At 38.9% G+C, this 24,781-nt stretch overlaps 1 protein-coding gene and 1 long non-coding RNA gene across 2 annotated transcripts in view; both read left to right on the top strand.

The window, feature by feature from the left end:
- Positions 1-24,235, top strand: part of SLC26A3 (solute carrier family 26 member 3) — a 41,792-nt gene extending 17,557 nt beyond the window's left edge. Inside the window, exons 9-21 of the mRNA XM_032276310.1 lie at positions 2,569-2,716; positions 2,828-2,941; positions 3,048-3,125; positions 6,451-6,546; positions 8,280-8,386; positions 9,859-9,928; positions 10,021-10,113; positions 12,003-12,098; positions 12,728-12,958; positions 14,817-14,871; positions 19,142-19,284; positions 19,411-19,476; positions 23,824-24,235. Coding sequence (XP_032132201.1) covers positions 2,569-2,716; positions 2,828-2,941; positions 3,048-3,125; positions 6,451-6,546; positions 8,280-8,386; positions 9,859-9,928; positions 10,021-10,113; positions 12,003-12,098; positions 12,728-12,958; positions 14,817-14,871; positions 19,142-19,284; positions 19,411-19,476; positions 23,824-23,847 — 1,321 coding nt within the window. The 3' untranslated portion in view covers positions 23,848-24,235. The remainder of the gene's footprint in view (positions 1-2,568; positions 2,717-2,827; positions 2,942-3,047; positions 3,126-6,450; positions 6,547-8,279; positions 8,387-9,858; positions 9,929-10,020; positions 10,114-12,002; positions 12,099-12,727; positions 12,959-14,816; positions 14,872-19,141; positions 19,285-19,410; positions 19,477-23,823) is intronic.
- LOC116550329 lies at positions 10,453-11,164 on the top strand. Its single transcript, XR_004268339.1, has 2 exons — positions 10,453-10,581; positions 10,911-11,164. It is a non-coding gene; the product is annotated as an uncharacterized LOC116550329 (long non-coding RNA).
- Positions 24,236-24,781: the final 546 nt, after the last annotated feature.

A 24,781-nucleotide genomic window follows, 5' to 3' on the forward strand; every position in this document is an offset into this window, starting at 1 on the left:
TTCCTGTTTTGTTTTGTTTTTAAAAAAGACTTCTCTCCCTCTCCATGCTTAACAAGTATTTGAGAATTCCAGAAATCAACATTCATATGTATGTTTTTTTACTTTAAAGCAGCCAAAATCTTTTAAAGGCAAATATATATATTTTTTATTTCTTTAAAGAAAAAAAAATATTTTTATCACCAGATCTTCATGTGTTACACTTAATGAATTTCAAGTATTGCTTTTAATTTTAAAAGTTTTAAAATGAAAATCAGGCTGAAACTGAAAGACTATTTCTAGGGTTTCCTACCATTCTGCCACTTTCAAGCGATTTTGCTTTACTTGAATCTCTTGGGAGACATAAAACAAATAGAAAAATAAATAAATAAACACATGCAAAATCAAACAGGATCATGTCAGGAGGGTTTGGAAAGTAAAAGATAAACTTAAGATCACTGAGTCACATTAAACCCCAGTCTTACTTAGTAAGTATATTTTCAGTGTCAGTGCACCTCTCCACAAAGTGTGTGGGGTGTGGTAGCAGGCAGTCACATTTTTAACCATTACTTTAAGCAGAGAGGCAGCGTAACCCAGTAGGTAAGCTCAAGTTTTCTAGAGACAGAGTGACTGAGATTTGATTCTGACTCACATTTTGCGCTTGAGCACATTACCAAAAGCTCTGTGCCTCAATGTCCTTGGCTATAGAAATGAGGCTAAAAATAGCTATCAAGGAGGATTCTTTGAAGGGTTAATACATGTAACATGCTTAAGTGCCTGACTTATAATAAATGTTCAAATTACACTGCTATTGTTACTAGTTTAACACCTAAATTAGGTAGCAAGCACTTGAGCTTTTTACACTCCATATTTTTTTCTGGGTGATGATTGAGTAGGGACTTTAAGTTTCTGTTGATTGCAAATAGACTATAACTGGAAGGTAGTGATTATTAATTACTGCTAACCTGCTGTTCATGAGTATGCCACCTTAGAAGTTATTTTGCAAAGTCTCATACACTACATACAAATAATTTGGCTGAAGACAAGTGCTCATTGAAACAGTAAAGGAAACACAAGGGATATATCCAAATTCCAGAGCGATCCTATAACAATAGCTCATGGGCACTTTGTATGTTACACTATGTGAATAGTATTTGCACTTATTATTTGACCCTCCCACAAAACTGTGAAGAAAAGACAGTAAAGCCAGGTGCCATGGCTTACGCCTGTAATCCCAACATTTGGGAGGCCAAGGTGGGTGGATCACTTGAGGTCAGGAGTTACCAGCCTGGCCAACATGGTGAAACCCTGTCTCTACTAAAAATACAAAAATTAGCCAGGCGTGGTAGCAAGCACCCGTAGTCCCAGTTACTGTGGAGGCTGAGGTTAGGGGATCTCTTGAGCCTGGAACCCAGAGCTTGCAGTGAGCTGTGCACTCCAGCCTAGGAAAGAGAAAGAGACCCCATTTCAAAAAAAAAAAAAAAAAAAAAACAGAGAACAAGTGTTATTATCCTCACTTTACAAATGAGGAAATGGTGGCTTGGAGAGGGCAAGGGGCAGAGCCAGGAAACGAACCCAAATCTTTAGACTGTAAATCTTCATCACACCATTCTGTCTGTGGTGTTCAGAGACCAGAACAAAAGAATAATAAGGTCCTGTTTATTAAAAAAAAAAAAAAAAAAAAAAAGCAACATTCTAAACTAACTTTTGGATTTATAATGGCATCAGAATATGGCATATAATAGTGCTTCTTCAAAATTAGAGTTGAACTGTATTACCATAGATATTCACAAAATGTGGACCAGCAATTCAGAAAGAGTTGACTGGATCTAATTAACTTTCTAATAAGTTTGATGTCAGAAATACAGGCTTATAGGAGTGGAAAGTTTTAGTAGATTGATGTTGTGTGTGAGATAAATACACCTTACAATTGGTAAATATAATTGAACTGGACTGCGTTCATGAGGCATAAGCACAGAAGTATCCCCTGTGAGTTGAAGGTTTCTCTGGCGCTAGATCACTTTAAGGTGAAACCCACTCTCCATTAGGGTCATGACTGGTTCTAGCATTGCTGTGAAGTGCACGCAGAGTCCAAGGCCCATTTGTTTGCCAGGAGTTTTCCATGAAACGTTATTATTATCAATGGAAAGAAGACTCTTTTTTTTTCGGTTTCCTCGTCTCACAATTGTGTTTTCTCAAAGAGCCTTCATCTATGGATAACTATTAGGAGCATTTTGGGTGATGCTTTGCAAGCCAGTGTAACAATACAAGTAGAATAGAAGACATTTTGCAGGAAGCTTATGGGAATACATATGCACATTATAATGTGGTTTTACTGGCAAAACCACATCTGACTTACCACTATCCTTGGATTGAATTTGCAACCTTTTACCAAATTCAGTCAGTGTTGCTTTTCAGCATTAAGAAAGCAGATTCCAAAGTTGTCAGTGGAGCTACATTCTCATTAATCATACTCCACAGTGAGACACAACTCAGCCTAGATTGCATTCATTCATTGATTGATTTGCCCAATGATTATATCCGTTTATCAGTTGGTTGCTGACATTCAGACTTGCTTAATTTCCATTTTAGATTTATGCCGCCTGTTACACCTGACGTGGGGATTATCCAGGACACCATAGGAGACTGCTTCGGCATCGCAATCGTCGCATTTGCAGTGTCCTTTTCAGTTGCCAGCGTCTATTCCCTCAAACACGATTACCCCCTTGATGGCAATCAGGTAAGTATACAACCTACACTGGGTCTCCCTGGGTAACTTTAAATAATATTTTGCACACATAATATCAACGGTGCCACTTCTGAAAAAGGTTCCTCCTTGTTTTCCTGTCAGGAGTTAATCGCCTTGGGATTGGGTAACATAGTCTCTGGAGCATTCAGAGGATTTGCTGGGAGCACTGCCCTCTCCAGATCAGCAGTTCAGGAGAGCACAGGAGGCAAAACACAGGTATGTCAAGAGCTTTGCTGAAAGTACCATCCTAGCATCAGTCACTAAAAAATCCAAGCCAGGGGAAAAGTTGAGTTGGTGATGCTCTTTTTTTTAACCCTCACAGATTGCTGGGCTTATTTCTGCCATCATCGTGCTGATTGTCATTGTAGCCATTGGATTTCTCCTGGAGCCTCTACAAAAGGTAACACTCTCTTTGGATAGCATCTCTTCCTTTTGGTGGTAAATCAAGGACCCTGATTCTCAAATTCTGAAAGCACAAACTAAACTAGGCAAAACGAGGTAATGACAAACTCTCAAGTACTCTTCTTATCCAATGCTCTGTGCAAGCCAAAAATATTTATTTTCCCCTGGCAACGTGTTCTGAATGCTGGGAATACAGATGCCCAACCTGCTTTATCTCCTCTACACTCCGCATGTGCATAGCTTCAAACAGAATTAATCTTGAGGGCACCCCGGCACCACACCTTCCACACGCATGGGCTAAGTAGAGGTTTTCTTAAAGGTTAAGGTAATCAGGCCCTCTGTCTAATTCAGAGAATGGCGCTACCAGCCACACAACTCATTCTTAGGAACACACCCTGAAGCTCCTAGAACTTTGGTTTAACTCCAAGACCAACACTGTCAGATTGTGAGATGGGAGTGAACAGCCAGCACAGACCTCCCAACCCTACTGTCATGCTCCTCCATCTGTAAGTTTGAGGGTTTAGTTTAATGCGCTATAAATTTCTGCAGCACTCAGATGTAAAACATACTGTTGAACCCTGGAAATCAAAGGCCATCTAGGAAACAAGATGATGGTAGATACATTGTTCCTTGTGGTTTTAAGATAATTTTGAGGTGGTACATGGAGCCCTGTTAACCTCCTTCTAATCCTGGCTCTGCCTTTTATTATCTGTGTGATTTTGGGCAAATTACTTAAACTTGCTGAACCTCAAGAGCCACATGTGTAAAAGAGGGAGGGAAATAATACCCATTACACAGAGTGACTATAAAAGTAAATAAGATCGGCCAGGCACGGTGGCTCATGCCTGTAATCCCAGCACTTTGGGAGGCTGAGGTAGGCGGATCACCTGAGGTTGTGAGTTTGAGACCAGCCTGACCAACATGGAGAAACCCCACCTCTACTAAAAATACAAAATTAGCCAGGCATGGTGGTGCATGCCTGTAATCCCAGCTGCTCCGGAGGCTGAGGCAGGAGAATCACTTGAACCCGGGAGGTGGAGGTTGTGGTGAGCCAAGATCACACCATTGCACCCCAGCCTGGGTGACAAGAGCAAAATTCCATCTCAAAAAAATAAATAAATAAGATCATGTATGTGAACTACTTAGCCCAAGGTTTGGCATATGATAAATACTTGATAAATGATAGTCATTATTGTTAATAGTAGTAGTATTCTACACTGTATGACACTTCTGGCTACAAAGGACATAGAGATATGATACAGCCCACTAATGCCTATTGGCTGTTATCTAAACCTGTTTCCCCCGTTGGTTGGTAGCCAAACGGTACTTTGGTCCCAGGTTTCTGGACTCCCAGTGTGGTCATCCCAGAGAGTTCACTGACCAAATCCATCTTCAAGCAGGGCAGAGAACAACGTACCAAAAATATGTATTCTCCACATACAATACTTCTGATTTCAAAATAAGAAGAATGTGTATCTCAATAAAAATAAACGCACACACACTCAACCTGCATAGAGAACTCCACACTCTCATGCTTCTCCCCAGGAATTAACTTGGGTTCTCCCTAGCCCACATCAATTTGAAGACACTAAAGAAAGAACTACCATCTAAAATCCCATCTGTCTCCTGAATAAACTAGTCAAGGACATTGTCCAAGATGTTAATCAAAGACCCTTTTATAAACGATCCTGTGATACGTTCTTTTTAGACCATTGTGGTCAGGAATGTCTTTGTTTCACCTGAATAGGTATTTTGCTTCTTTTTATCATATGAAAGCAAAATAACTCATTAAGAAAGCTCATAATAAATATTTGTTGAGTGCTCAGCAGAACTCTAAGCATTTTATCTGTATTTATGTATTTAATCCTTTATGTCAAAAGCAGTAGGGATGCCAGGTTCCTGCAGAAATTATCCCCTTTTCTTTTCTATGTAATCTTTACTTTTAAAGTACTCTATTGTATATGTATGTCATTGTAAATTATTTCAAATTGTTTTCCTGTGGAATACTGACTAGGTGGGAAATAATGCCCAATGGAAAAAAGTCTGTCTCTTCTCACAGGTGTCTCTTGATATATTTTATACTTATAGAATTAAAAGTCCTGCAAAATGGAGAGGCTTGTTGTACAGTCCTCTGAATTCTTCACCTAGCTACCACAGTGGTGATCTCTTACGTAGCTGTAGTACCATATCATTCTGTACATTTGTATAGTATGTTAAGTAGATGACAGACTTTATTCAATTTTCACCATTTTTTAACTGGCATTCACTTGTGTGCCATTTTTTAAAAGTGACACTTGTGTGTCACTTAAGGCCATATTTCTTCTAAATTGTGACCTCTATCCTCACAGTTAGCAAAATTAATTGCTTAGATATGACATTATGAGGGTTACCTGTGAAAATTAGAAATAGGCAGATCAGTCCAACTGTTCCCAAAATATAAAAATAAAAACTGTGTTTGGCTTTTCTTTGTATACGGTGTTTTCACAGCGTAGCAGTATACAAATTCCGTGTTCCATTCAGAATCAAACAGCTGAAACTGGCAGTGGGGACAGGAGGGTGGGGGGCATGTTCCTACAATTATGTTAAAATCCAAAGAACGAAGAGCATGTACTTAGCTATTCAGCATTTTTCACCATAACTGTCACAATTCCGGCAAGACAAAAGATCACATTCTGGCAGTGGAAGAATTAGACGCCTGAAGTGCGGCTGTAGCATATTAGCACTGGCCTCGGAAATACTCATTCATTGGCTCATCCACTCACTCACTAATTTTAAAATCCCTTCTATATGTATTTACCAAAGTAGGTTTTGGGGATGTGGTAGGAACTAGATAGATATGTTTCTTGCTGTCCCAGAAAGCCCACCTCAAGTCATCTCATTCCAGGACCTCAAGCTCCCCAAGCTGTTTTTTTTTTTTTTTCAAACAAAGAGCTACCCCCATCTCCTCAGCTTCAATAAACAAACACACATTAGACTGTCTCTGCTTGGGAATAATTTATTCCAAGTGTTTATCTGTCATAGGTCTAAGATCTGCCTTTCTCTGTCCCAAGATGCAGGCTACTAAATGCCATCAGATCATCTATCTTATAATCACAAGAGCAGCCTAGCCCTTGTCACTGTGGTGGGGACAAAGTCACTCATGGGGACAGGTCAGAGTCCCAGTTCTGCTGTGTCTTGTATAGCATCACACACTGGAAAAGGGTGTATGCTTTGATATGCTTTGAGGCCCTTTAAAGCACTCACTTATCTGTAGCCTTCACCTTTGCTTCTATATGGTTTATTTTATGAACTTAAAGTACATCCGGTGTTTACGTTTCTTACAGTCCGTCCTGGCAGCTTTAGCACTGGGAAACTTAAAGGGAATGCTGATGCAGTTTGCTGAAATAGGCAGATTGTGGCGAAAGGATAAATATGATTGTGTAAGTAGAATATTTGAAAGAGAGATAAATCACAATCGCATTTTAATGCTAATGTGAAATGCATGTTTATATTGTAAACTAAGTGAAATTTTATTTCTATATATCCATTCAAAATAATCTTTGTTTTATTTGCTATTATTAAATTGCATACTCTAATGATCATTTTCTGGGACTTTAATTTCTTAAAATGGGCTACTTCTAATTTTAAAAGACTGGGCTCCATGAAACACTAGTGTAGAACTTCCTTAGACCTGTTCTAAAAGTTCTTGCAGTAATCACAAATATCATAGAAACTCTCTGAATTTTAGGGTATGCATGGCTTCTGTTCTTCATTACATAATGTGTTTGTTTTCATGAATCTGTGAAGAACTTAATTTCTGAGCATTCCTTTTGGAAATACTCTCATTTGGAAAGGCTCCACCTTGCTCTCACGTTTTGCTATTTTAACAGAGTCAAAGTCTGTTGTGTAAAAATGCTTGTTAACACACTCATAGGTATTTAAAGATCATAACTAGTAATTTACACTTGGTTTACTTTTGTGGGGCATTTTAACACACTTTTGGCATGCTAAAATTCTTATTAAGATAGCGACCATTAATTACATCTGCGGACCAAAAATAAGACATTCTTTTTTTTTTTTTTTGAGACAGAGTCTTGCCCTGTCACCCAGCCTGGAGTGCAATGGTGTGATCTCAGGTCACTGCAACCTCTGCCTTCTGGGTTCAAGCAATTCACCTGCTTCAGCCTCCTGAGTAGCTGGGATTACAGGCACATGCCACCGCACCCAGCTAATTTTTTGTATCTTTTGTAGAGACAGGGTTTCACCACGTTGGCCAGTCTGGTCTTGAGCTACTGACCTCATGATCTGCCCACCTCGGTCTCCCAAAGTGATGGGATTACAGGCATGAGACACCGCACCCAGCCTCTTTTTTTTTTTTTTGAGATAGGATCTCTGTCTGTCACCCAGCCTGGAGTGCAGTGATACCATCCTAGCTCACTGTAAGCTCAAACCCCTGGGCTCAAGCGATCCCCCTACCCCAACCTCCTGAGTAGCTGTGACTACAGTCACACTCTACCATCCTCAACTAATTTTTTTTAGTTTTGCAGAAACAGATTCTCACTATGTTGCCCAGGCTGGTCTTGAACTCCTTGCCTTGAGTGATCCTCCCACCTCAACTTCCCCAAGTACTGGCATTACGGGTGTGAGCCTTCATGCTCAGCCTAACTTGCCAGTTTTAATGTATTTTAATAGTACATTAAATAGTACTTGCTGATTTTAATGTACTATTAAAATAAATTAAAATTAGCTTGTTCTAGTAGGTTGGTGCAAAAGTAATTGCGGTTTTTGCAGTTATAATTATCACTGTGACAGACAATCCCATTTCCTAAATGGGTTGGAGATGAGATTAGAAATGAATATACTTTCTTTGAATCATCTTATATTTGCTTTTCTTTTTGTGGCCCAGAACCTGAGCCAGCAGAAATGACTTCTTGACACAAGTGTCTTCTGTGCACTTTGCTCCTTACCCCAAAATGCCAACTTCCAATTTCCAGCACGCCTAGCAAATTTTTTAATTTTTTATTTTATTTATTTATTTATTTATTTTGTGGAGACAGAGTCTTTCTGTCTCTACAAAAAAAAGAAAGAAAAAAAAGTTTTTTTAAAGATCCTTCTCAACATTGTACTTGAATCAAAGTCAATCATAAGTGTGTGTGTTGCTTTCTTTCCACAGGTGATTTGGATCATGACCTTCATCTTCACCATTGTCCTGGGACTCGGGTTAGGCCTGGCAGCTAGCGTGGCATTTCAACTGCTAACCATCGTGTTCAGGACCCAATTGTGAGTGCTCAACTTGCCTTGCATCCTGGCAGGCTTGGACCTGCCCAAATCAGAAGAGAAAAAAAAATGTCACTGGCTAAGAGAACAGTAGTTGGTTGATGATAGGTGTGCATTTCTGTCAAGTTTAGGTGGTTTATCCTCCCTCGGACTGCTCACCTCAAGGCCTGAAGGGCAATAGCATGGCCCAGGTTTAGAGCATCAGCCCAGGGAGGAGACCTGCTGTTGGTCTGCTCCTGGCTTTGACTCCAGTTCAAATAAATCATATAAATCTCTGAGTCTGTTTGCCTAGCTATAAACCAGAAGTGATTCTATTCCAAGCAAGTTTAATGCCTTTGCCTTGAACTTGTTAAACATGGAAATGTGTTACTGAGATTGTGAGAGTCTTCACATCTAGTGGATGGATTTCCTCTTCATAGATTGTTAGATTGCACTTGTACCTTTAAAATATGGAGCTAGATTAGAGAATTTCTCAAAGTCCCCTCTTGCCTTAAAATTCCACAAAAGCCATTTGGAATTCTTGATTTTTAATAATCATTCAGTCCAAGCATCCTTTTAATCTTAATTTCATTATTATTATTATTATTATTTGAGACAGAATTTCACTCTTGTTGCCCAAGCTGGAGTATAATGGTGCAATCTCAGCCCACTGCAACCTCTGCCGCCTGGGCTCAAGTGATTCTCCTGCCTCAGCCTCCCAAGTAGCTGGGACTACAGGTGCCCACCACCACACCTGGCTAATTTTTGTATTTTTAGCAGATATGGGGTTTCACCATTTTGGCTGGGCTGGTTCTTGAACTTCTGACCTCGGGTAATTTGCCTGCCTCAGTCTGCCAAAGTGCTAGGATTACAGTCGAGCCATCGTGTCCAGCCTTGATTTTTAAAAATCTCTGCCATGTAACATCACTACCATGTGGTTGCTCAGCCTATTTTGAATTACATAGTATGACAGAAAAAGAAGCCTCCTTGAGAAGAGACTTAGAGAACAGAAATTGTTATCAAAAAGTCAATCTCTGACTGCAGAAATACACCGATACTGAAATACTCCTGTACTCTTTCATTTATTTATATTTCATTCCAATCTTTACTGGGAACCCATCAAACATAGAGACAAACTGAATGGTCATAAGCAAGTCATTTTACTTTTCCTTGTCATCATCCATACAACTGGGTAATCATATCTGCCTTACCTTATGGAATAACTGTGATATTCATAATCAAAATGGCAAAAGCATATGGAGTGCTTTGTAAACTGTAACATGACAAACGGAAGGCACTTTTTAGGTGCTGTGAGAGGACGCAAAGATAAGTAAAACAGGGTGTTCCCTTCCAGGGTCTCTGATGGCATGATGATTCCCCAACCTTTTACATTCTGAAAACTGAGCCTGTTTTGGCATGCTGGAAAAAATCAGTGTTAGCTTTATAGGCCCAACAAATGTGCATGGGTGATTTACTTAGTGTTTTTCTCCCTACAGTCCAAAATGCAGCACGCTGGCTAATATTGGAAGAAGCAACATCTATAAGAATAAAAAAGATTATTTGGATGTAAGGGAGATTCATTTTTTTCTTTGACTTGCTAAATGATATTAAGTACAGATCTAATGGGCACCATCTAATAATATTTCTCTGCCTTATAGATGTATGAGCCAGAAGGAGTGAAAATTTTCAGATGTCCATCTCCTATCTACTTTGCAAACATTCATTTCTTTAGGCAGAAACTTATCGATGCTGTAAGGTTTGGGGTTAATTTTTTTTTTCTTGTAATCTTACTGAATATCTGGGAATGTGTTTGTTCTGTAAGGTCATTGTTGAGGCTGGGTTGTGTCACATATGTTGAGGTGGGATTGCATCAGTGTTTTTTGTCCCATGTCCCAGAGCAGGTGAAACTACCTTATGGGAGTTTGCTAATATGTTGAGAAATAAGCCTCTTCAGATGACATCTACTATAGAAAAATCCTTTTCCCAAACTCTGCTGTAGAGTAAAAAAAAATTTCTATGTTTTGGGCTGCTGGCTTTTAGTAGGTGTCACCCTACAGATTTTCTTTGGGCGTCAACTTTAGAAACAATGAGGAAGCATTTAATATTTGATCAAATCATCAAAGAGATTCAGTATAGCAGCTGTAAATGAATAGTTAATACTATATAACAATAAATACTGAGTGTCCCTGGCAAACTGGAGAGATGATGACAAGGAAGCAGTCTTTTTTTTTTTTTTTTTTTTTTTTTTTTTTTTTTTTTGAGACGGAGTTTCACTCTTATTGCCCAGGCTGGAGTGCAATGGCGCGATCTCGGCTCACCGCAACCTCCGCCTCCTGGGTTCACGCAATTCTCCTGCCTCAGCCTCCTGAATAGCTGGGATTACAGGCATGCGCCACCATGCCCAGCTGATTTTTTGTATTTTTAGTAGAGACGGGGTTTCACTATGTTGACCAGGATGGTCTCGATCTCTTGACCTCGTGATCCACCCACCTCGGCCTCCCAAAGTGCTGGGATTACAGGCGTGAGCCACCGCGCCCGGCCAAGGAAGCAGTCTTGACAGTTAAGACAAAAAGCTCAGTCCTCACCCTTGAAACATGCCTTTTGGTCTACTCTGTACCTTGCATAGAGCTCCTGCCTTAAACTTTAATTATTATTATCCGTTTGATATGCATCGGATATTTTTCTACCCAGTTTTGTTGTTGCTGTTTGCAAAATGAGATCATATTGTATATTTGGTTTTCTATACTGCCCTTTTGAATTACTCTAGTAAACTTCCATCTAACTATATTTTTTGTCAAGGATTTTTTTTTTGAGACAAGGTCTCGCTCTGTCATCTAGGCTGGCATGATCACAGCTCACTGCAACCTCAAACTCCTGGGTTCCAGTGATCCCCCTGCCTCAGTCCCCCAAGTAGATGGAACTACAGGCATGTGCCATGACACCACACTAAATTTTTAAATTTTTGTAAAGACAAAGTCCTGCTTTGCTGCCCAGGCTGACCTTGAACTCCTGGCCTCATGCAATCCTCCCACCTTGGCCTCCCAAAGTGCTAGGATTAGAGGCGTTAGCCACCACACCTGGCCAAGGATTTTTTATTACATAATTTGATCCTCCTCTCTTATTTACCTGGAACTAAATATTACAGCAGTAAGAACTTATTAGGTTGAAAAGGGGAAATAAAGATTTGCCTCAAACATAATACTAAAATTATAAGATAATAACATACAATTACATAAATTTTAATAAAATAAAAATTACATAGAAGCAGAATACTTATGTAGGTGCCACCCATACTCAATAAATAGAAAATAAAAAAAATAAAATCCCCTAAAGTTGTGTGGGTTCCAAACACAAACAGATTCAAATAGAGTTTATGTCCACTCATGGATAATTTATGAATGAATCATGGACTGTGTCATACAAAAGCTTTTGACTGTTGGTAACTGGATATAGGTGGAGCAGACCATGGGTCTGACACAATGTTGTTGCTGATGTTGTTTAAACCACTTTTAAATTTTGTCACAAATATTTTTATTATCTGTCCAAATCCCTCAAATCACTCCAGTTAAAGTTGTTAGAATTATGCTATATAAATAACAGAATATTCAGTACTCTTGTAACACAGCAATGGGTTTCTCAGGTTGGCTTTAATCCACTTCGAATTCTACGCAAGCGCAACAAAGCTTTGAGGAAAATCCGAAAACTGCAGAAGCAAGGCCTGCTACAAGTGACACCAGTAAGCTTCTTGACCACATTTCTATGCGTTATAGCTAAAAGCTCGGTAAAGGATGATTCAAGGTGTTAGTTCCATTCCTTTAAATGAAATGCCAGACCAACAAGGGATTTCATGTGTCAATTAATGTTCTATTTAAAAATGTTTCTGAGGGTCTCCCTAAAATTTTGACTCTCCTGGGAAAAGTACCAAACACAAGTGTCTACAATCTTCTCGTTGTTGTTTTGAGACATTGTCTCGCTCTGTGGCCTAGGCTGGAGTGCAGCGGTATGATCCGATCACAGCTCATTGCAGCCTTGACCTCCCAGACTCAAGGGACCCTCCCACCCCAGCCTCCCAAGTAGCTGAAACTACAAGCACATACGCCACCACGCCTGGCTAATTTTTTTTATTTTTTGCAAAGATAGGGTCTCGCCATGTTGCCCTGGCTGGTCTCAAACTCCTGGGCTCAAGTGATCCACCCACCTCAGTTTCCTAAAGTACTGGGATTACAGGCATGAGCCACCACACCCAGACCAATCCCGTTGTTTGGCTCAACTCTGAATCAGTGCTTCTGAAACTCACTGGCTATCCCTAACATACACAATGCTTTTCTTGGTCACAGTTATCATGCTTGTTATCCTCTCCTGCAGAAAGGATTTATATGCACTGTTTACGCCATAAAAGATTCTGACGAAGAGCTGGACAACAATCAGATAGAAGTACTGGACCAGCCAATCAATACCACAGACCTGCCCTTCCAGATTGACTGGAATGATCTTCCTCTCAACATTGAGGTCCCCAAAATCAGCCTCCACAGCCTCATTCTCGACTTTTCAGCAGTGTCCTTTCTTGATGTTTCTTCAATGAGGGGCCTTAAATCGGTAATTTCTTTGTTCTTAATGGAAACAACCAATCAATGGCTAAAGGTTAAAAAATTGTATTTGTGGGTCGGGAGCAGTGGCTCACACCTGTAATCCCAGCACTTTGGAAGGCCAAGGTGGGTGGATCACCTGAGGTCAGGAGTTCAAGACCAGCCTGGCCAACATGGCAAAACTCCGTCTCTACTAAAAATACAAACATCAGCTGGGCATGGTGGCACACACCTGTAATCCCAGCTACTTGGGAGGCTGAGGCAGGAGAATTGCAGTGGAAGGTGGAGGCTGTAGTGAGCCAAAATCGCACCACTGCACTCCAGCCTGGGTAACAAGAGTGAAACTCCGTCTCAAAAAAAAAAAAAAAAAAACTTAAATTGTATTTGTGGAAGGATGCTCCTTTATGTAACATACATTTAATTAGAAGCAAATTATAATCTTAGAGTTCCATGGAGGGAAAGATGGTGTTCAGTAGACTCTTAAAAAGGGCATTTTCCATGAGACTAAGTACTAGATCGAAGGGAATCAAATCTACAATTCTAATGTATGCTGAATCTGTTGGTGGACAGCTATGCTCACATTCCTTTTAAATTTCAATTCTGTGGTGTTTTCAAATATTTGTGAGCACTGTATCTAAATTATTCTGAAATCAGAGAAGATATGGAAAGGTCCTGGGAAAAAATGTAAGAATGGGTTTTGTTTTGTTTTTCTATCCTCATCCGTTATAAGCTGATGAAGTTTCACTTGGCTATTTTTTTAAATGTCTCAAAAAGAACCCAAAGAGATATATGAAAAAATAAATGTCACATGTGATTTCAAAACATGACTGAAACAATCAGATTGCAGTCTGTTTTATTTCCACAGATTTAGTGCATTTCTAAAATAAATTAGTTTCTAACAGAAATGCAGAAACATTTTATAAAAAGAAAATTTAAGAAACTGCATCTTTCTCTCTTTTTCTTGGGTTTTCACAAAAATCTGCCTAAGTGAGAGCTAACCCAAGATAAGACCTATTAAGCATGGGTGAACTGGATACAAAATTAGAAAATGGAAGATTTTTTTTTTTTAATGTCAGCATCATACAACTCTCAAGTCTACTTGCATTTTCTTTTTTTGCTTTTGGGTTTTGTTTATTTTAGGCTTTGTTTACTTTAGCTTATGTTTCTGCATTTTCACATACACACACACACACACACACACACATTTATTTTTTGGTCCTAGCAATATAACACAAAGGACAGGGCCTCTAATCCTTAGCTAAGTGCCTAGAAGAGGTTCTGAAAGTGTTTATCGATGACAGTAATGATATTAGTGATCATCTAATCTTATCAACAATATAATATAAGCTACTTTTCTTACTTTACATGATCTTACTCATAGCACTGCTGGTATTTGTTCTTAGCCTAGGGACCAGAAAAATGGATAAAGGTTCATTGGTGCTAGATATACCCATTCATCCGTTATTCTTGTGGACAAGAATAATTAGCAACTTATGGTCCATAGGTTCTTTCTTAAAACTTTTATGTAGCAAGAAAGCTCTAGCTGAGGTCATCCCAAAGAAGACACTGTTTTAAAATTAAATCAGTGTTGTTCTTATGAGTTTGAGACAGAATGTTTTCCCATAATACTTCCCTCAAGAATGGTCATTTTTAACTTCTTACTGAGGAGAAGGGCCCCTTTATTTGGGTTTATTTCTGTCATACAGGCTTGTTTTTAACTTTGATATATCTTCACATATTATATCTTTTCAAAATGTTAAAGGTTCTAAAAGCAATATATCACCCGTAAGGTATAATTCTGATTGTTTTCTTTACATTTCTGACAAATGAAACTGTTCCCTAAGGAAGATATACTTTCTTTTTTACAGATTCTGAAAGAATTTATCAGGATCAAGGTAGATGTGTATATTGTTGGAACTGATGGTAAGTTGCTTTAATTTTGTTTTATGTTCTGACAATCACTTCCCTCCCAACTGTCAATCTAGACAGCCTCTCCAAAGAATGAGTATTTTATATGATCAAGATGAAAATCTGATTTGCAGCCAACCTAATAAAAATCCCTATGGAAACAGTATCTTTATATTTTAGTTATGTTGATGTGTAATTAAATGATTTCTACAATTTGGATCCTGATTTCATAGGCAACAAAGGAGGAATATGTTAACCATATTTTACTCTAAACTTCCTGAAAAAGTAGCCTTGTTTTCTGTCTCTCTTCCTCCCTTCCCTTGCACGCTCCAGCCCGTAACAGTCTGGGTTAGCTTCACCTGCTGATGAGGCCATCCTTGCCAAGGTTATCAGTGACGTCCGGATTGTCAGGATTAACTGCCTTTGTCTGGGATGCCTCTGCAGCAGCTTATTTAAGCATCTGCCTCTCTCCCTAGCATTTTCTTTGAAGCTCTCTCCCTCCCTGACCCCGGCAGGACAGTTCTGATTCACTTTCTACCTCTCAAACGGCTCCTCAGGGTCTGACATTGGTTCTTTCCCACTTTTCCAGTCTTCCCCAGGTTTCAACCTTAAACGCTATTCCATAGTTCTAATTCCACAGACTCTTTCTAGTCAATTTCCTACGTATTTATGATTTCATGTATATCTACTTGTTAATGAATCCCCAAACTATACCTCCAGCCCAGACCTTTCTTCTGAGCTGCAGACCGATAGATTCGACTGTCTGGATGTCCCCCAAGCACTTCAGATACATGTTTTTAAAACTACTTATAGGATTCCCCCTCCCAAAAATATTTCTTTCCTATCACAATCACTGCATCACTGCTTTTTTTCCAGATAAAAAAACCTAGTTTTCCAGATAGAAACCCTGAAACCCTCACCAATTTCTCCTCTGCTTCCCTCTAGTGAGTGAGTCATTGGCCTCAAAGGTCCTTTATAGGACCTTTAGGTCCTATAAATATTTCTTCTTAAATCAATCTGTTTGTCTCCATTTCCAGAACCTTAATCTAGACCCTTATCGTTTCTCAACTAGGCCTTCTAGAAGGACTTTCTAACTAGTATCCTGTCCATCCCTATAATCCTCTCCCACCTAATTTTTGGAAAGAAGGCTTTTTCAGGAATTTTTCCAACAATAACTGAAAACATTCTTGCTTCCCCAGGCAGAGCACTGGGTCTTCAGACTGTTTGCATCTACAGAATACACACATGTAACATAATTTTGCAGTTCTGTTTGCATCCCAACTAAACTGTATCTCTTCCAGGGTAGGTATTGTTCTTGCTTACCTTCTTATTCCCTGTCTCTTCCCTAGATCCTAGGACATAATGGGCATTCAGTAAAGATTTACTGAATACCTACCATTTATCAGGCACTGTTCGGGTGCTGGGAATATAGCAGTGAATCTGACAAGCCCCTGTCCTCATGAAGCTTATAGGCTCATAGGAAAGTCATATAATAAACAAATAAAAGCATATTTCAGGCAGTGATAAGTGCTAAGAAAAAAGCAGGGTTAAAAAACAGAGGCTGGGAGCCGTGGCTCATGCCTGTAATGCTAGCACTCCAGAAAGCTGAGGCAGGCAGATCACTTAAGCCCCGGAGTTTGAGACTAGCCTGGGCAACATGGTGAAACACCGTCTCTAAAAAATAAATACAAAAATTAGCTGGGTGTAGTGGCATGTGCCTGTAGTCCCAGCTACTCAGGAGGTTGAGGTGGAAGTATCACTTAATCCCTGGAGGTCAAGCCTGTGGTGAGCTGTGATCACGCCACTGCACTCCAGCCTGGGTGACAGAGCAAGACCCTGTCTCAATAAATAAATAAATGAGAGAGAGGAAGAAAGAGATAGAAAGAAAGAAAGAAAATGAAGGAAGGAAGGAAAAAAGAAGGAAAGGAAGGAAGGAAGGAAGGAAAGGAAGGAAGGAAGGAGGGAGGGAGGGAGGGAGGGAGGGAAGGAAGGAAGGAAGGAAGGAAAGAAAGAAAGGCTGGTGATCAGGAATGTCCAGCAATATGACATTTTGAGTAGAGACTAGAATGAAGTGAGGGAGTCAACCTTGACAGTACTTAGGGGGAGCTTTTCAGGGAGAGGAGACAAGTGGTACATGGGTCCTTAGAAAGGTAAGAAATTGGCATCCTTCATCTCTCCCTTTCTGCTGGATCCTGTCCCTAAAATATACAGACATATTCTAGTTTCAAGACTTTTTTTTTTAAAACTTTTAAGTTCAGGGATGTTATGTAGGTAAACTCACTCATGGGGATTTATTACACAGATTATTTCATCACCAGGTATTGTGATGAAATACAATACCTGGTATTGTGGTGAAATACAATACCTAGTGATGAAATAATCTGTATAATAAACCCCATGACATGAGTTTACCTACGTAACATCCCTGAACTTACGCAACATCACTGTTTACCTACGTAACAAACCTGTATTCATCATGCAGGTTTGTTATGTAGGTAAACTCATGTCATGGGGGTTTATTACACAGATTATTTCATCACCAGGTATTAGCCCTAGTATCCATGAGTTATTTCTCCTGATCCTCTCCCTCCTCCCACTCTCCATCGTCTGAAAGGCCCCAGTGTGGGTTGTTCCCCTCTATGTGTCTATGTGTTCTCATCATTTAGCTCCCACTTATAAGTGAGAATATGTGGTATTTGGTTTTCTGTTCCTGCATTAGTTTACTAAGGATAATGGCCTCCAATTCCATGTACCTGCAAGGGATATTATACTGTTCTTTTTATGGCTATATAGTATTCCATCGTATATATGCAACACATTTTCTTTATCCAGTCTACCATTGATGGGCATTTAGGTTGATTCCATGTCTTTGCTGTTGTGAATAGTGCAGCAATGAACATACACATGCGTGCGTCTTTATAACAGAATGATTTATATTCCTTTGAGTGTATACCCAGTAATGGAATTGCTGGGTCAAGTGGTATTTGTCTTAGCTCTCTGAGAAATCGTCACACTGTGCTTAGACACTGTTGGTGAGAGTGAAAATTAGTTCAACCATTTCCAGGCTTCCTTATAATTAAAAATATCCCCTTGATACCGGAACCTTTAATTTACAAAACAATTTTACCCTTTTCCCATCATCCCAAGTATTTTGGAAAGTATCTGTTCCTGCTGTCTCTGCTGCCTAGCATTCTTTTCAGTCTTTGTCAAAGCTTATCACCTTCCTTCCCATTGCATGCCACCCCCTCCATCCCAGGTCCTGGCAGCCACAGTGCCCTCCATGCTCCTTCTCCCTCTGTCATTGAAAGGTTGCCTGTGAACAGAAGAATCCATCTCCATGATTGTGTACCTTCTCTTCCACCACTTTTCTCCAAATCCTAGGCACTTTTAGATGGTATCTGCTCAAGTTTTCCCAGATACCCACCAAGAGGAAACTTTCTCAGAATTTTTATAGCACATGATCTATATGTCTCTTGTATATTCAACAAAAATATGAAGATATACTAAGTGCTGGAAATTATTTTAAAACTAAGAATACAATAAAGGAGAAAAACTAGATTGCTCCTTGCCCTCATTATTATACAACACTTTTCCTGTCAGTACTACAGGAATATATACATGTTCTATCTTCCTTGAGGGCAAGATTCAGGACTTAATTTATCTTTTGATCCTTCTCATTACTCAGCCAGAGTTTTGCACATGGTAGACATAAGGTAATAGTTGGTCGAATAATCTATGCAAATGAATGCTGTTTAGTGCCTACAAAAACAGGATTTCTCAAAGAAGATTAGAGAGGTAAGTAGTAAAGAAGATGTTTTCTTATAAAACCCATCAGCTTTGGGAAAATGGGCTACAATCAAGAACCACAGCATTTCACCAGTCCATAAACATATGTTCTATTTTGGCAGAATCCCAAACTTTAAATCCCAAACTTCAATAATGAGCCACACTTGATACTCGAATCATTAAGCAGGGGGATCAACTCACTAGTCTCCTGCCTAAATGAATTAATTTTCTTCTAGGAACTACTTTTTTTCATTTGCTCCTTTGCCTTCCTCCTTTTTACATTGGGGCATTAAATATTTTTTGTATTAGAAAGGTATTTGTTAGTTCCAAAAGACATTGTACTAATGATAGACCGCTATTGTACCACTGCAACGCACAAACTCTTAACCAAATGTCAAGGAAACACACATTTGCAAATGGAAGGTGAAATTACTAACCTCAAGGTGGAACCTGTGGCCAAACAGTTGTTTCTTCCTAAGAGTTGTTGTTTTCTCTCCAGATGACTTCATTGAGAAGCTTATCAGATGTGAATTTTTTGATGATGAAGTCAAAAACTCAATATTTTTCTTAACAATCCATGATGCCGTTTTGCATATTTTGATGAAGAAAGATTACAGTACTTCAAAGTTTAATTCCAGTCAGGTACCAGCTCTTTGATGACTTTCATAATTGCATAAGTAACCATCTGCTTTCCTTAAATTTCTCTTAATTTTTCAACATTAAAAACAAATCAGCCCCTAATTCATATTTCCATTCTCTTTTTCTCAGGAAAAAGATGGAAAAATGGATTTTACCATAAATACAAATGGAGGATTACGTAATCGGGAATATCAGGTAAGATTCTTCAACAGGTTTATCTTCATCTAGACATCACAGCAAAAAAAACCTTCAAAGTAGTGAGACCACTTGCTGCATGTGGCAGAAAGTCCAGCACTTGCTTGAGCCTCTGTGCCTCATCCCTAGAAAACTGAAGCAATGCTAACCAATCTCACAGGGTGTTTTCAGGAAAAGAAACTCAGACCCGTATAAAAAAAGGATGAAAAAATAGTGATACTAGATCTCTGTTAATGCAATGTTAAGCATATATTTTTTTTATTTTTCAAAGCACTTACAACAATGCTCTTACTCTGGCCCTGTAATAATCCACGTGGCAGGGAAGGTATTGCTATTCCCATTTACAGGTGAATTAGCAATGAAGCTGATAAGCTAATACACACCTCCCAATAGCCAGGTGCATGAGAAGTCCCTAGCACAGTGCCCAAACAATAAAACTTAAGTTTCCATCCTTCCTTCCTTACTAGAGTAAGTTGCCAATTCAGGGTTTAACTGGAGAGTCCCATTTCATTGTAGATGTTCATTTCTAGAACATTCAGTCCTTTAAAGCAATGTTTCTAGTTTGGGGAAAGTAGAATCACAAATTAAAATGGGTTTTTGCTGTAGGCCAGGTAGGTGGCAGGTGTATTACATTCATTATCTCAATCCTTATAACCATATACAAAGAAGATATCTTCATTTTCCAAACAAGAAAAATAAGAAGCCCAGACAGCTTAACTAATTTGCTTGAGGTCACACACCAAGTGACTCCACCAAGATGATTTTTCTGATGACAAGACCTGTCCTCTGTTCACTATAGTACACTATCTCTATCCTCTGGTGAAAGACTAACAGATCCGGGACCAAAGAAAGAATTTAATGATTGTCTTCAAGCACGGCAGTGGGTTGGTGGTATTTCTCTTAGTTGAAAGGTCTCAAAAAAGAAATTTCTGTTCGAAATGAAAAAGAAATGTATAGCATAAGATAAACCTGGGACTTATTAGAGTGGTATCGGAGAGAGATCCAAGATGGCTGATCACTAGCAGCTCGGGATTGCAGCTCCTAGTGGAAGCTCAGAGAATGACAGGACACCACACTTAGACGAATTTTTGTTGCTCACGGACCGGAGATTCCCAGCCGAGGGGCCCCAAAGGTTCCCAGCGCGACTCTTGTGGCCGGCACGGCGGTTCTTGGTGTAGAGTAAATGGGACTGGGTCCCCTTTTGGAGCTCTGGGAAGGCAGAATCGTCTATTCAGCTGACTGAAGGACGGACTCAAGAAGGAAGACAGACCAGAGATTCCCGGGCAGAAAAGCACCATCAATCTTAACGCTGCTGTTTTAGCCAGTGCAGTGGGTTGCTCAGATTCCGGTGCTGGGAATCAACAAGTTGGACGTCCACTCAGAAACCTAATTAGAAAGTCAGTAATTATAAAGACCACAGATGGATAAATTTATAACGAAGGGAAGAAACCAGCCTAAAAAGTCTGAGAATACCCAAAATCAGAACGCCTCTCCCTCTACAGGGGATCACAATTCCTCATCAGCAACGGAACAAGGCCTGATGGAGAACGAGTATGTTCTGGAGAACGAGTGTGTTTCATTAACAGAAGTAGGCTTCAGAAAGTGGATAATAAGAAACTTCTGTGAGTTAAAAGAAATTGTTCTAACCAATGCAAAGAAACTAAGAACTTTGAAAAAAGGTTTGACGAAATGCTAATGATAATAGACAATTTAGAGAGGAATATAAATAAATTAATGGAGCTGAAAAACACAACACGAGAACTTCGCAAACTATGCACAAGTTTTAAGAGCCGAATCGATCAAGCAGAAGAAAGGATATCAGAGGTCGAAGACCAACTTAATGAAATAAAACAAGAAGACAAGATTAGAGAAAAAAGGATAAAAAGGAATGAGCAAAGTCTCCAAGAAATATGGGACTACATGAAAAGACCTAATCTACGTTTGATAGGTGTACCTGAATGTGACGAAGAGAATGAATTCAAGCTGGAAAATACTCTTCAGGATGTTACTCAGGAAAATTTTCCCAACCTAGCAAGGCAGGATAATATTCAGCTCCAGGTAATACAGAGAACACCACAAAGATATTCCTCAAGAAGACCAACTCAAGGCACATAATCGTCAGATTCACCAGGATTGAAATGAAGGAGAAAATACTAAGGGCAGCCAGAGAGAAAGGTCGGGTTACCCACAAAGGGAAGCCAATCAGACTCACAGCTGATCTCTCAGCAGAAACCCTACAAGCCAGAAGAGAGTGGGGGCCAATATTCAACATCCTTAAAGAAAAGAACTTTCAACCCAGAATTTCATATCCAGCCAAACTAAGCTTCACAAGTGAAGGAAAAATAAAATCTTTTGTGAACAAGCAAGTACTCAGAGATTTCATCACCACCAGGCCTGCTTTACAAGAGCTTCTGAAAGAAGCACTACACATAGAAAGGAACAACCAGTATCAGCCTTTCCAAAAATATACCAAAAAGTAAAGAGCATCAACATAATCAAGAATTTACATCAACTAATGGGCAAAACAGCCAGCTAACATCAAATGGCAGTATTAAACTCACATATATTATTATTAATCCTAAATTTAAATCGACTAAATCACCCAATCAAAAGACACAGCCAAAACCCATCGGTATGCTGCATCCAGACCCATCTCACATGCTAGGAAACACAAAGACTCAAAACAAAGGGATGGAGACAGATTTACCAACCAAATGGAGAGGAAAAATAAATAAAAAAATAAAAAGCAGGAGTTGCAATTCTCGCCACTGATAAAATAGACTTTAAAGCAACAAAGATCAAAAGAGGCAAAGAAGGATATCACATAATAGTAAAAGGATCAATGCAAGAAGAAAAGCTAATGATCCTAAATATATACACACCCAATTCAGGAACACCCAGATACATAAGACTTATAAAGAGATTTAGACTCCCACACAATAATAGTGGGAGACTTCAACATCAATATTAGACAGATCAACAAGGCAGAAAATTAACAAGGATATCCAGGACTTGAACTCAGATCCAGAACAAGTAAACTTAATAAACATTTATAGAACTCTCCACTTTAAATACACAAAATATACACTCTTATCAGTACCACATCACACCTACTCACAGGTTTAAATGAAATATTGGTTGGCTTGTTATTTTCTTCCCTCATTTTTTTCTTTAAAAAAAAAGCAGCACCATACATTCATAAAAATGCATCTCTAACAAGGCTTCCAATCCCCCCCCACCTCACCAGAATTGCTAACTTATTTACTGATTTACTTAAAAGAAAAACATTTGTTTACTCAAAAGGGTAACAGAGAACAAGCTACTATGAAGAACTGAATGACTACTAAGGGCCAGAGGTATAGAAACAGATGTCAAAACCTTATGAAAAGAATAGACCTTAAGGAGATATATGCTCTTAACCCCAAACAGTGCAAAGTTCCCTGCAGCAATCATGACATTCACTAAGAATTGAGGAGAAACAATTAGCTCCTTTACTCATGCAAAGAATCCAATAAATCTAGATCAGTGGTTCTCAACCTTGGCTGTACTTTAGAGTCCCCAAGAGAGATTTTTATAAATACTTATACCCAGGTCTTATCTTAGAACAATTAATTAAATTAGAATTTCTAGAGGCCGGGGGTCCAGAAAAAAAAAAAAAATGAGTGGTATCAAGTAGCAAAGGTCAGATGAAAAGCCATTCCAGAAAATTGGATAGACCTGAGGTAAGAGGTGAGCATAGATAAACACCATGATTCCGTCTCCAAGGACTAGATTCCAGAGAAACCAAATAAAACTGGCCCCTTGCCTGAGCTCCTTAGAAGAAAAGCCTCACACCAAAAACCCTCTCCTCAGTGATTGGATTTAGAATTGTCACCAAGTATTGGAGGATAAAGCGTAGGAACAACATTTAAACCTCATGTCAGACCCAAATGCTAGAGCCCATTGTCTAAAAGAATAGCTAGCACAATGGTGGACCTTGGCTTCCCCATATTAAAAAAAGAAACATTTAACACCATCTCTCTGTCTGGCTTCAAGGATGGTAAATCACCAGCTGTGGATACACCACCAGTGGTGACTGGGGTAAAAGCCCTTTGGATCAAATGTGAAGAAGGATATTGCTGCAACACATTGTACCATCCCTTTAAGTTAAATCAGGCCTTTGAATTACAATGTAGTATCACATGGATCTATGTTAAATAAGTAGTGATGGAAGGTAATTGATCATTAAAATTCAAAACAAAAAGAAAACCCTGATGATAACTCTGATAAATTCTAGCTCCTAAGATGTGATTATCGTAATAGAGCTTCACAGATATTTTTAAATAAGAATTTTCTGTCTTCTTCCAGGTGCCAGTTGAAACAAGATTCTAATCAACATGTAATTCAGAGGGATCTTCATCTGACTATGACATAAAAAGCAACTTTATACCCAGGAAGTTATTGACAAGTTCATACATTGTATGAAGAGCGTTTTTGACAATTCATGTTTCAAATTTTGGAACGAGATTGTTCTAGCACGGCATATTTTTCACATATCTAGTATGAAATTATATAAATATTCTTAATTTTATATCTTGTAGATTTATCAAAGGACAAAAATTATTTTGTTTATATGTATTTTTGTAGTACTGACAGATTTCCATCATAGTCACTACCTTCATTCATATGTTTAGCAGTATATTGACACCACTGTTTTGAATCTCATAATTTATACAGGTCATACTAATATATTTCCATTAAAAAAATCAGTTGTACAGTGGATGTGTCTTGTTTTGCTAAATTTGTCAACTTTCTGAAACATGCTTGTTGTGGGTCCCATTATATAGTGGTCTGGCTGGAAACCTGCTTCACGAGAATCTTCTAACAGAACCCCTGTAATGAGGCTTCTTTGCTCAGATTTTCTTATTACTACTCCAGTTTCTTAAAGCATACCACCTCCTATCCAAATTTTAAACACAATCCTTCTAATGCGATATCTGTAACTAGAGAGATGTAGTATGAAAACTATACAAGTTAAAAAAATGAGAATGCAAGGAAGGCGAAAAGAAAAGATGGGCAGCCAGTTCTTCCTGGTCTCAGTGGGAAGAAGTAAAAGAGATGGTAGGAAAAAGTATTAGCCTTTTCTTTTTTCACTGCTCATTATTATTTGTAACAGATAGGGCAAAATAACAGCTGTAGAGCTCAATTTATCTGGAGGAGGAGACTCAGCACACTTGCTTCTCATTTTCCACTGGCATGGCTCTTGGTGCAAATTTGTATTTATTTATGTAACAGGTAGAAATTAAACATCAGCACCAACAGAAAA

Source organism: Sapajus apella, unplaced genomic scaffold (genome assembly GCF_009761245.1).
Source record: "Sapajus apella isolate SASKATOON/1434 unplaced genomic scaffold, GSC_monkey_1.0 scaffold7, whole genome shotgun sequence".
Classification (NCBI taxonomy): Eukaryota; Metazoa; Chordata; class Mammalia; order Primates; family Cebidae; genus Sapajus; species Sapajus apella.